This window comes from Macrotis lagotis, chromosome 1 (assembly GCF_037893015.1).
Source record: "Macrotis lagotis isolate mMagLag1 chromosome 1, bilby.v1.9.chrom.fasta, whole genome shotgun sequence".
Lineage (NCBI taxonomy): Eukaryota > Metazoa > Chordata > Mammalia > Peramelemorphia > Peramelidae > Macrotis > Macrotis lagotis.
Window position 1 is genome coordinate 798,728,825 of NC_133658.1, and position 13,827 is coordinate 798,742,651.

The following is a 13,827-nucleotide window of genomic DNA, read 5'->3' on the forward strand; positions in this document are numbered from 1 at the left end:
TACCCCAGAATTTATCCATTTTTTCTGGCTGTCTCATATGCCTGGAATGTCCTCCCTCGTTTTCTCAACCTCCTGAATTCGCTGATTTCATTTAAATCTCCCCTCAGTTCTACCTTTTGAAAGAATCTTATTTGAAAAAACCTTTTTCACATTGGCAGGAACTGTTTTTGCCTTTCTTGTATCGCGAGCAAGTAACACAATCATAGGTGCTTAATAAATGTTAGTTGATTTGACTTGAAGTGAAAGTGGTCAACCAGGTCATATTTTACAAAGAGTTAAAGAAAAATTAAAAAAAAAACTAAAAGAATTGGGTTTGAGGAAAATTAAGGTTATTTGTGACCCCCTAAGTGTCAGTAACCTGGCTCAGAGGCAGTCAAAATGGCAGAATAAGAGGAAAGGAACAGTTCTCAATAATGAACTTCTAAAGGGGGAGCAGGCAGAAAAGAAGAGTAAGTATAAGAGAATAAGTAGGAAGGAAATATGCCATGAACAGGCTGGAACTCCCTTTTCCTTGAGCACATTCACATTCTGGCTTTAAATCAACTAGTTTTTCTTTCTGTTTGCAGATCAGCAATTTGAGTTCCACGTTTGCAGCAATTTTCTTGGAAATTCTTCAAAGCAATCTACCAGAAGGAGTCAATCTCTCAGTAAGGGAGGTATGTGTGGGTTTGTAGAGGGACTTGATGAAAATAGATTTGTGTGAGCCAAGGTCCCCGGTGCTCTCAAAGTAAAACTCAAACTCAGACCCAGTTCTTAGCCTCTGGATGCTCTGACCCAAGATAATGCCATTGGAAATGCTGCCTGATCAGTGATGAGAAGAGAACGGTCTTTGACCAGAGAGCCTTTTGCACAGGCAAGGCAGCAGTATGGTTTTGAACCTTTCTCCTCTGTCACACCCATGTTGGGATACTTCTGTTCCCCAGATACCCCACACTTTCCTTAAATCATAGACCCCCCCCAGGGTGGTGAAGTGCCCTAGGGTAGCTACTCCTCTCACTTCTCTGCTGGAGAAGTCTGCTGCCCAGCATTTCCCAGCCAGCCTTGTCCAGACCATTGCCAGCCTCAGTGAGCTCCTTACCTTCTGAAGTCATCCTCTCACTAGTGGAAGAAAGTTCATTACTAGAATGTTCTTCCTCAGATTGAGCTGAAATGGGATTTCTCCCAAACTCTTAGTTCTTCCCTTTACAACCATGTATTAAGTGCCTACTGTGACCTTGACCTTGAAGGGCACTCATAGTTCAAAGCAGGGCAGGATAAAGAGGAGACTATTAATAGAGGGAAGACAGTAGAATTAAGAGGGGTCAGGAAGGGCTCCTGGAGAAGCTGAAATTTTAGTTGGGATTTGAAGCCCAGAGAATCAGTGGGTATATATATATAATATATATATATTATATATATAATATATATATATTTTATATATATACATATTAGACACTTCCTGTCTGCCAGACTCTGTGCTGAGCGCTAGTCATGCAGAGGAAGACAAAAGACAGCCTGTGCTTACAGGAGTCTGGGAAAGACTTCTTATGGAAGATGGAATTTTAGCTTGCTCTTGAGGGAAGCCAAGAAGTGGGGATGAGGAGAGAGGGCATTCTAGGTGTGGGGGACACCAGTGAAAATGCCAGTCAGGCGGGGGAGTAAACTGAGGAACCTCACGGAAGCCAGGATGGAGGGGTACATGAGGGTGAGTAAAGCATGAGAAGAATGGAAAGGAGGAAGGGGGCTTTGAATGCCAAACAGAGGATTTTATATTATATTTAATATTGGAGTTGGTAGGTAGTCAATGAAATTGGCTGGATAGTAGGTGAGAGTGAGAGTGGCAACTCTCATTGTCAGCCCTACTCTTTAAGAAAATTGTTTTGACAGCTGAGTAGATGATTATTTGGAATGGTGAAAGGCTTATGCAAATAGACCCACTAGCAGGCTATTGCAATAGTCCTAGTGTGAGGTGATAAAGTCTTGTATCTGTGTCAGAGGAAAGAAGGGGGCATAGATGAAAAATGATGTGAAGGTACAAATGATTTTGCCACTAATTAGATATAGGGGTGACACTGAGGGAGGAGTTGAAGATGAACCTTGGTTGCAAGTCTGGAGACTGGGAGGATGGTAATGTCTCCACACTAAAAAGTTTGGGTGAGGGGAGGATTTGGGGAGAAGAAGGAGTTCAGTTTTGGACATATTGTGTTCAGGATACCTTTGGGTTATATCCAGTTTGAGATGTCCAAAAGGTAATTGTAGATATAAGACTGGAGGTCAGCAGAAAAATTTGGCTTTGATAAGTATATTTGAGCATCAACAGCATAGAGATAGCAATTTAGTATTTGGGAGTTGAGATAGTATAGAGGGAGAAGAGAAGAAGACCTTGACCTTGAAGGGCACAAATTTAGCAAGTGTGATCTAAATGACTCAGTGAAGTATGCTAAGAAGTATTCAGTTCAGAGAACCAGAATAGAATACTTCTTGAAAATCTAGAGAGAATTATGGAGAAGAGCAGGATAATTGATAGTGGCCTTCCCAAGATATTTAGCCATAAAAGGCAGAAGAAGTATGGAATGATATTTAGGAGGAATGGATGGATCAAAGGAGGATTTTATTTTGAACATGGGGAGACGTAGGTATTGTTTGTAGGCAATAGAGTAGCAGTTAGTAGAAAGGAGAGAGACTGAAAATTAGTAACATGATAGGCATTATTGGGTGGTAGTCCTTTGGAGAGGACAGGCAAAAATAGGAACACTTGTGCTTGAAGAGAGTTTTGCCAAGACAAAGAGAATGACTACTACACCTGAGACTGGGATGATAGTGGCAGTAGGTATCTGGGTATATGAGATAAGGAAAAGGGGAAAAGAGGGAACTCTTAGCAAATTTCCTTAATTTTTTCAACAAAATATGAGACAGGGCAGGTAGGTGACACAGTGGATAGAGCACCAGCCCTGGAGTAAGGAGTTCAAATTTGATCTGGAACTTAATAATTACCCAGGTATGTGACCTTGGGCAAGTCACTTAACTCCATTGCCTTGCCAAAAAAAAAAAGCCCCAAATTAAAAATAAAATGTGAGGCAAGGTTTTCAGATGAGATTATGGGGTAGCAGGAAGCCATAGGTAGTTTGTGGGATGTTGAAAAGGTTTGTAAGAGTCCCTGTGGTGAGTGGGAAGTAAGTTATTTGGAGAGGTATAAAAGGGTAACCTTGCAGCATTGAGGGCCCAGTTGAGATTATGAAACATAAATTTGTTGCAGACTCAGTCAGCATGGTTTCATGATTTTTTCCACCTTCATTCTGTATCAGGTGCATAGGAGTGAAGGCTGGGAGTAATCCAAGGATGAGCCAAGCAAGATCAGCATATGATAAGGGCTAGGGGATTCAAGAGAAGAACTGTAGAGTTTAACTAGACCACAAAGGCTCAAGATGGGGAAGAGAGGAGAGTGTAGCTAGTATAGGGGATATGACCTGGGAGAGAATTAAGTGGTTCAAAGTCTGGAGGAAGAACAGGGTTTGGCTTTGCAAAGCAGAGTGAAAGGTGGAAAGTCAAATGATTTTTATCAAATAAGGGAATTTCATAATTCATATGTGGATGATGGCAAGATCATCTTTGTGTGTGACTGAAATAGATTAAAGAAGTTGGTCATGGGAAATGAATAAATCGGGGAATTGGAAGGTTAGGATGTGAAAGAAAATATCAGTATGTATATGGAAGTTGGAGCAAGAGTTGGAGAGAAGAGAAAGATTATGATTGAGGTACTAACCTCATTGAGGAAGGAATAGGAAATGTCCTGGAGGTTAGTGAATGACAACTACCAGAATTTTGATTTAGTAGGTACTTATGGATTGAGTGAACTTCAAAAAGAGGAGAGGTTATTAGTAAGTAAAGTCCTTTGTAAACCCTAAAGTGCTTTAGAAATATTATTTTATCTGAAGACTTGCTTGATATAAGGGAAAAAATCGCTAACAGTGAGAGCTAGTCAAATAAATGTGAAATGGGCTGCTTCCATAGATACTGGTGTGGATTCTGGAGTATCACTGATTACTCGTGCTCTTGAGGAATCCTTTACAGCCATTGTTTAAACTATGTGCACATCCCCTAAGATCTTTCAGACTCTGAGACTGGACATTGCTACAATATTTTTCAATTTTTTAGAATTGTCTTTGAGCAGAAGCAGATGAGAAATTCTCTTGCAGAGGATACCTCACATTTCTGTAGCATGTAATGTTCTCATGACGCTTCCTAGAGAGGTAGAATGATTATGCCATTTTACAGAGAAATTCAATTTTATTGCCTCAGAGGTTAGATTTTATTGCCCAAGTTCATATATCCAATAAGTGGTGGAACTGGCAGTTGAACTCAGGTTTTTTGAGTCTTAGTCTAGTATTTTATCATGTTTCCTCTTGATTATGCTCTTAGCTCATGTTTAAGCTCTGAAAGTTTGGTAATATTCATGCCAGTGACTCTCTCTCTCTCTCTCTCTCTCTCTCTCTCTCTCTCTCTCTCTATATATATATATATATATATATATATATATATATATATATATATATTTAGTCAGCATTTCTTTTATTTTTTTATTTTTTTGTCTTTTATTTTAGTTTTTTATTTTTAAAGATTAGTTTTGAATTTTACAACTTTTCCTTCCAATTGTACTTTCCTCCCCGTCACACGGAAAGCAATCTGTCAGTTTTTATTTTGTTTCCATGTTGTACATTGATCCAAATTAAGTGTGATGAGAGAGAAATCACATCCTTAGACTCCTTATATTTAAATAATATATTAAAGTTGCATAGCCTGGATTATTTTCCTTATTATATAGATCAAGAAGCTTGGACTTTGAGAGCAAAGTCACTTACTGCCTTATGCTCCTGTCAAGCATGTGTCAGAGCTAGTGTTTTTAATAAGAGTGGATGTTTTATTTTGGCAAAGGATTTTTCAGCATTTATTGAAATAATCATATGATTTCTGTTGGTTTTGTTATTGATATATTCAATTATGCTGAGAGTTTTCCTAATATTGAACCATCCCTGCCTACCTGGTATAAATCCTATCTAATCATGTGATGTATTATCTTATTAATAATTTCTTGTAATCTCTTTGCTAAAATTTTATTTAAGATTTCTGCATCAATATTCATTAGGGAGATTAATCTATAATTTTCTTTGTCTGTTTTGACTGTACCTGTTTTAGGTATCAGCACCATGTTGGTGTCATAAAAGGAATTTGGCGGAATTCCTATTTTTTAAAATACTTTACATAGAATTGGAATTGTTTCTTAAATGTTTGGTAGAATTCACTTGTAAATTCATCTGGACCACGACTCAGTAATGTCTTTTTAATGTCATTTTCAATGATCAAAATATAGTTTGTTCTGGTGTTTGACAGTGGCAAGAATTTTGGTGGGAAAAACTTTCTTGCTTTGTCAACCTGTTCTCCAACAGCCCCCTCCTTACAATCATCATTTTCCATTTTTATCATCTTTGCTAGCCTGATGATAGAACTTCAGAACTGTTTTAATTTGCTCATTATTAATGATTTGGAACATTTACATGTAATTTTCTTTTGAGAACTGCCTTCTATATTCTTTGACCATCACATTCCAGTTTTTTAAAAAGCTCTATTAAATTGGGAAGTTTTCCTTATATTCAGCCAGAATCTGCCATTCTGATACACTCATCACTTAGTGTTACATTATTTAGTCTCCATTTACATTAAAATCTTATTTTCATATTTCCTTTATTTATAATAGTTTTGGTCTTTAAAGGGTATCTGTAGTATGTCTGTTTTGCTGCCAGGCACAGAGGCACAGTAATTCCTATGTCCTGTTTCTATTAGAGTGCCTGTAATCCCTGATATTGGGGATGCTGAGGCTAGTGGATCCCTTGAGTTCAGAGGTGTAAGCTGCAGTGGGGCTAACTGCAGGGTCAATATTATGAGACCCAGGCAGTGGAGAGCCTCCAGGCTGACTAACCTTCGAGGGGGTTTAACATATCTATGCCAGTCAGTTTGGGGACAGGATTTGTTAGTGACTGCTACACTTCCCATCTAGGCAAGTTAGGGAGTTCTAGACTCCAAAAACCAAACCAAAACAAAAAAAATTGCTTTTTTCTTCATTTCTTTATTAAATCTTAGTATTTATTTGTGAAGGTGCCTTGTAATAATGAAAAATACATAGATTTCTTAGGATTTCTATTCAGTAATCAACAATGGGCTATCAGTTCTAATTATTTCAAAATTCTGTTTAGTTCTTTATTTTTATTTATCTTTCTTTTAGAATTGTTTGTATCTTAAAGGAGCACATTGGAGTCTAGCAATTAATGTTTTATTCTCTATTTTCTCCCCTAGTTCAATTAGTTTTTTCTTTTTTGATATTTTATTTATTTTTCCAACTACATACAATGATAGTTTTTAACAATCTTTTTTTTTGCAAGGTTTTCAGTTTTACATTTTTTCCCTCCCTCCCTTCCCTTGACCCTCTCCTTGACAGAGAGCAATCTAATACAGACTCTGTGTATGTCTGTGTTAAACATAGATCCATATTATTGATTAGTTTTTTCTTTAAACATTTAGACAGTATACATTTGGTATATATATTTAATATGGACATTGTTTCCTTATCTGTAATACAGACCGTGTTGTTCTACAGCTCATTCCACTGTTTCTGGTTCTGCCTTCTGGAGCCAAGCAGATTGACCTAATCCTTCTTCTCTTCAGTCCTTCACATCCTTCTAGACAGTTATCTTGTTTCACTTAAGTCCTCTAGCTAAAACACCTGCACTTCTTTCAACCAGTCATCTAGTCCATTTTATAGATGAGGAAAATGCAGACCAGAGAGGCTAAGTTAATTACCTCATGATTGTGGGAACAGCCCTGACCTTTGAGCCCAGATTCTCAGCCTTGATCCAGCTCCATGCTGGATGAAATTATTGAGTAGAAACACTTTCCAGCCAGATGCTGTGGCTCACTGCTGGTTTCTTCTTGGACCTGTCACTTCCTTAGAATATCATCAGGTCTCTGAAAGTAAGTTATTGGATAACGAGGATTGTTATTCATGGCTAAAACTTCCAGATTTCCTTTCACCATCCAAATCAGACTGATAGGATTTGAACCCAGGTTTTCTTCCTTCAAACCCAGTGATCTTCTCACTCTGCTGTGCTGGGTGGTTCTGAAAAAGTATGCTTGCTTGGCCCCCAGCCAGCACCTAGTGCTGTGCAGAGTAACCCTTCAAATGTTGATGGGAAGGCCTGTGTGTTCTCTGCACTCAGGGCTCTTCAGTTATTTCAGGACATAGTTATAAAGAACTGGGCTGACTACCATGGGGCCTTTCCCCAGTCTTTCAGCAGCCTGTCTGTTGGTGGCTTGAAGGGCCTATGTTCAAACTGCACTGTCCTGGTTCTCCATGTGCTGTTAATTGATGCAGCACCAGGGGGCCTAGAGACCTGAATTAGTGACTTTTGGAGCACAACCAGCTACTTGATACCTGCGAAAAGTGCCGGGGGAAGGTTCTTCTCTTTCATGGAGCTGTGATTTCATCCCCTTTTTCCTTAGTGGCTGGCTGCATGAGTTGCTGTAACCTCCCCCCTCCCACCCTATCCCCCATATCAGCCCATAATGTCCAACCCTCTAGTCATGATTGTCTTTACATTTAGTTCTTCTTTAAATCAAAAATTGTGTATAAAACATTTAGCAGAGAGCTAATCACTGAGTAGACAATAAACGTTGCTCCTTTTCACTCCTCTCTCTCCTTCCTCTTTTAGATATCCTTAGATTATAGACTCTCAGCAATCCAAGTATATTTCATATTTAAACAGAGGAGAGTCTAGGGTCATCTCCATACCATGATGAGAAGTCTCAACTCCAGCCTCCAGTAGAAGAGGGCAGCTATTCTCACTAGGGCCTCTGACCTCCCAGTCAGAGAGTTAGTTTAAATTTTGCATTATCAACTACATCTTAGAACAACTTTTCCTCTTCTACAGACCTCATTTCCTTTGAGAAACTGTAGAAAGAGAGCTGATCTGGAGTCAGGAAGCCTGAGATGAAGTCTGGGTTCTAGAGCTTGCTAGTTGGATGACTGAGCAATTTGAGTTCCTCTTTGGGTCACAGTTTTCTCATAAAAAGAGCCTAAATGGTTCACAGTACCTACCTGACAGGGTTATTGTGAGGAAAGGACTTTATGGTACACTAAGATTTACAAAGAGCTCTTGTATAATAGCTAGTATGCATACAAATCATTAAGCAGTATGGGGATGGGAGGTCTTGCTCTCTTGCCTGGGCCTGGCAGGTTTGTTTGCATCATAGAAGAAATGTGGAGGTGTTTCAGCTGAGAAAATGATTACTGGTGGTAGAAATTAATGTGTCTGATGCTGGGAGAATATATATTTACAGCAGGTCTTGCTTTGAGAGTAATTCTGAGCCTTTATTTACCCTTCATAAGGAAAGAAAATATTTTATTGAATTCCTAGCAGCTACCAAATACTAAATTAACTGGCATGGAATAATTTGAAGTGGTACATTGGCAGATATAATTGCAGTATAGAAAGAGCATTAGGAGCAGAACCCGGATAAGTGGGGAGAAGTTATGGTCAGCTGAGTATCAAGAAGACCTGCTCCACAATGGAATGGGCTCAGTGAACTCCCCCTGAAAGGAACTGCATGAGCCACTATGGGGGTGGAGCAGAGGAGAGGATTCTTTCCACTGGAATGGGTTGGAATGAACTGGGTTAGCCTAAATGACCTTCCATTTCCACAGTTCTTTGAATGGCACAAAACTATCCCAAGTATGGTGCTCACTACCCAGGGCAAAGAAAGATTTTCTCTTCATCAAATCTTGTATCAAATGAAGGTCCAGCTAATAAGAAAAGTGATTCATATGGAACATTTCTGAGGAAAGAAATTAATAGGATAATTGAAAGAATCCTTGCCCTGAAGTCATTTTACTGATCCTGGCTTCTTTTTTATAGCCCTGTGACCTTGAACAATTTATTTTGTCTCTTGGACTCAGTTTGTTTCCTCTTCTCTAAAGTAGGCTAATATCTGAACCACTTTCATGAGGATTTATTGTGAGGAAATTTCTTTGTAAACTACAAGTTGTTATAGAAATGAGAGCTGTCATTATGATTATTGAGGAAATGTGTGTTATTACTGTACTTACCTTCATTATTAGCAAACTGAATTATTATGTAATTCATTATTATTTTGGAGGAGTTGTGAGCTGTTGTTATTACTATTATTTTTTTTTATTATCTTGTGTGATGATAATAGAACTATGAGCTTCAAGGAGAATAAGGCCTATTATTTCTCTTCCCTTTCTCCTCTTCTCCAGCACACCGAGGAAGCTTACAAAGGAAGATTCAAAGCTCGGCCGGAACTGGAAGAATTATTAGCCAAAGTGAACTAAGAGGTAGTAGACATGTTTGAAGTATCTGCTGAATAAATGAATCTCTGCTGAGTTACAAGATTGAAATAGTAGATATGAACTCTTAGAGACCTTCAACTTCTGTTCCCTTAGCCAGCAACCACCAATTTCCCTCACTAATTGTGTATACTGTTTGTAAATAAAACTTTTTACTTTGGACCAATGAAGTTGTTGTCAGTTTAATGTTGTCCTATACAAGTGCTGTAATTGGCTTCCTTACATGATGACAATGATGTTTGCCCTTCATTCTTGAAGAAGACCATGATATCTGGAGATGATGCCAGGACATGCAAGTGAATTTTTGGATTTAAGGGAAGGAGTCCTGTGCAAATTCACCAGCCTCACTTTCTCCTCCAGGGTCATCTCGGTCCAGTGGTCAGATATGGTTCAGGACACCTGGAGATTGCCCTGGATATTGTGGGAGGTCTTGGTCCTTTAAAGCCAGGACTTTTCTAGGTCGTACTTTGCCTGAGACAATATCTTTTCTGTGAAATTATTATACCCTTTTTGATAGAAGCAGACATGAGGCGGAGAGCTATGTTGTTCCATGGGCAGAACTCTTTTTATGTTTTGCTATGTGTTGGAAATCTTCTTTTTTGGGGTGGTTATGTTCAGAATAAAAAAATCAAACTTTGTAAAATATTTTGCCAGCATGTGAGGATCAGTCCTGTCCAACACTGCTTCATTGATGGAATTTCACTTTTTGTGGCATTGGCTCTCTGAATCCGGATGGGACCTCAGAATATCTGCTCCAGGCCTGTCCCTAAGCAGGATCCCCTCTTCTCCATATTCCTGAATAGTCATCTAGCCTCCACTTGAGAATGTCAAGTGATAGGAACACACTTCCTTCTAAAATATCTTCTTCCTCCTTTGGACATCGTTGACACGAGGATATTTTACCTAATATTGAGTCAGATTTGCCTCAGTGCAGTTCCTATTTATTTCTTACTTCATCCCAGGCAGATGAAGAATAAATTTAATCCCTCTCCCCCCGTGAGTCTTTCATAATGGAAAATAGTATCATATTATTAGCCAGACCCGTTTCCACAGTCTTTTTTCTAGGTTATATCTCCGATTTCTTCAACTAAAATCCATCTTGATAACTTCCACAAAAGAAGGGGGAAGCAAAACAATTTAGTAGTAGTAGTAGTAGTAGTAGTAGTGTTTAGCTGAGGTTTTCTTCTGAAATCGTTTTCTAAAAGTCAGGATCCTCTTAAAAACGTAAATCATTAAATTTTGTGGGATGATTCTCCTTAAAATGAGGAGGGTTCCTGAGCTGAGATCAACATGGATACAGCATGGAGAAGAGGGTAGGAAAGTATGGGAGTTCCTGCTCTGCCAGAGCAGGCTGCCCTCCAAAGAAAGGTGAGCAAGCAGGGAATACATAGTGAAAAATAAACAGAGGGGCGGCTAGGTGGTGCAGTGGATAAAGCACCAGCCCTGGAGTCAGGAGTACCTGCGTTCAAATCCGGTCTCATACACTTAATAATTACCTAGCCATGTGGCCTTGGGCAAGCCACTTAACCCCATTTGCCTTGCAAAAAAAAAACTAAAAAAAAAAAAAGACAGAGAAGTGAGGTTATTTGGGGGATCATGCTGCCCCAGAGCAGACTCATTTCCCAAAGGAAGTCAAGCAGCTCAACGAGAATTGAACAAGCTTTTAAGGAGGACATAGGGGATGGGGAAGGGTAGCTCAGAGAGCAGTGATGAGGTAAGTAGGACCAGGATCACTCAGGTATAAAGGACATCATGAATCATATAGTTATACAGTATATAGTATATCCCAAAACTAGACAGCCAAACTCTTCTCGACTTCCAATGACAGGATGGTGTCAAAAGTAAATAAATTTTAAACATTTCTCTAATAAATGACTAGAAGTAAATTCCCCGATTTCATAAGGCTCTAACTGATCAGTTAGGGAATACAGAGAAATGGGCCAGGTTCAATCAAGATACCAGAGTACCTCCTGTTATTAAAACAATTAGAATTTTAGAAGTGCTTAGAGAGACTCCCATAAGAGTAAAACAAAGCAAAAGGTTCACCTATTGTTATCAAAAAGCTCTGTTACTATTACTAGAATGTCTCTTCCCAGTGTCTTTCTGGGTTCTCTCTCCTTTTCCACATCTTACTCCTTCCCTATCCTGCATTGGGGGGCTGTAGCCTTCTTTGAATGAATAAGCTAGAGATGACAAGTTTCAGATCACACCTTCCCAAGAACAATGATATTTAACTCAGGGAGCCATCCATGGGTGAGGGATCCATTCTCTGCCTGGACCCCTCCAAGCAAGCTAGCTCAATTCTTGACTTAGAGAAATAACATTAAATGAGCTTATTAACCTAATTCTGTCTTTCTCTTTCTTAGGGCCAAAATCTCTAATAACTTTTGTTCTTGATTAGGGCAAAGCTTGGGAAGGTTAATGCATTTATTTCCAACAGACCAAAACTCAGTGAGGACCTCTCATCATTTAGGGGAGTTCTATTTTTCACAAGGGTATTTCAATTATTGGGCAGAATTTTGGACTAGTTGATTCCTGAAAGGTGTCCTTTCCTCAATTTTGTGCCTTTTCCTTTTATTTTATTTGTTTTCTTAAAGTAGAGTTGTAGGGTCCAGAAAGTAGTTACCACTATCTCTGCCTGAACAGAGTTCACAGAAAATCCTCAGAAAGAGAGGCTTTTTTCTTCTCTCTCTTACTGAGTATGAGGCAACTACAAAGAATTGAAATTACCACTGGAAATTTTCTGAGATTTTAGGTTATTATTGTTGACATTAGTATTGGAATCTCAGTACTTTAATAGATTTGTGATATCTTGGCTATGGGTATTGCTTTCTGACATGCAAATCATAGTCCATCCTGATGTCCTCATTTTTTCAAAGAACTTACAACATGCTAGAGGGTTTCATTTAGATTTATTACATGTCAAGGGTACTATAGAGCTTTTGGGCTGTTCATCTGATCATCCAACTCCATGTCATATTCTGGACCATAAACATTTTTTTGCTCAGTTAAATATTCCCGTATGGAAAAACAGTGCATAAATTGATCTTTTCTGATTCATCATGAATCTTATGAAGGAGGCCTTATAATGTTCTGGTGCTTCATGCAGTCAGCACAGTATTTTCTACTAATAAGAAGCTACAAGCTATAGGTAATCCCTGTTCCATTGAACTATATACCTCAGGTACTTCACTCAGGATTGTGAAGTCCAAACCAGATTGAAATATAATTAGCAAATATCTAATAAAATATAATAAAGTATAAATAAAACTACATTTTCAAAGTAAGTCAATATGTGCCCTTCAGGGATCTATGTTTCTATTAGAGTTCAACCCCATTGTCATTCAAGTTGGACCTTGTGACAGTGGTAAGGACCTTTAGAAAGCATTCATCTTGTTTTATGCCTCACTTTATATTAGTAAACAGAAGTCCATTTAATAGTTATCCCTCTGTTACATTCTGTCTGACCGTAACACTTTGGGGAGAGAGTTAATGATGGAGGAGAGCCTTTAAAATTGTATTTTACTTTACTGAGTCAAGTGTTTTTTTGTAATCAAGTCTTATTTTCATTCACTGCATGTATCAGTTTTGGATCATTATAGTTAAGAACTGCTGTAAAAATATTTCTAAAAGTTTTTCTGTTCTTGTATTTTTTTCATTAATGTCAATTATAACTATAAAGGGATTTGTAAAGATTTTGTAAAGATGAGAAACTAATAGGAGAACCAGTTCACCAATTCTTTTGACCAGGTTTTCATGGCCCATTGGATTTCTTGTTTGACTGGTCCTTATTCTTTTCTAGTCAGAAAGCTTTTATTAAACCTTTCCTATGCACAATTACTTTGGTAGGTAAGTGCTAGGAATAATAAGAAAAGGCCAAAATACTGCTCCTGCTCTTAAGGAATTCACAATCTAAAGAGGGTGACATTTAAATATGTATACATAAGATATATGGAGAAAAAATGGAATATAATCTCAGCAGGAAAGCTTTGGCAACTCAAGGGACCAGGAAAGGCTTCCTCAAGAAGCTTGAACTTAACTCTTGAAGGAGACAGAGGTGACTAGGAAGAGCCTTTCAGTCCAGAAACAAGTCCAAGAGTCCAAGAGATAGTATAGACCACTGTTGCTGAATTATAGTGTTCATAGATCAAGTAAAGTACAATAAGATTGGGAAGTTAGAAAAGGGGCAGCCTATAAAGACCTTTCAATGCCAAAGAGACTTTACATTCATCTTTGAAGTAATAAGGAACCATTGGAGTTTAGAAAAGAGTTTGAAAGGGTGATATGGTAGATCTATGCTTTAGGAAAGTCAATTTAGGGCTGAGTGGAGGAGAGAGAGAGAGAGAGAGAGAGAGAGAGAGAGAGAGAGAGAGAGAGAGAGAGAGAGAGAGAGAGAGACTTGGGGAAGGGATGCCAACTAAAAGAAAGATTGT

General features: G+C 38.5%; 1 protein-coding gene across 1 annotated transcript in view; it reads left to right on the forward strand.

Moving 5' to 3' along the window:
- MRPL48 (mitochondrial ribosomal protein L48) overlaps window positions 1-9,560 on the forward strand; it is a 65,337-nt gene extending 55,777 nt beyond the window's left edge. The window contains exons 7-8 of the mRNA XM_074216849.1: window positions 567-656; window positions 9,305-9,560. Of these exons, the coding sequence (XP_074072950.1) occupies window positions 567-656; window positions 9,305-9,379 (165 nt within the window). The 3' untranslated portion in view covers window positions 9,380-9,560. The remainder of the gene's footprint in view (window positions 1-566; window positions 657-9,304) is intronic.
- The last annotated feature ends 4,267 nt before the right edge of the window (window positions 9,561-13,827 follow it).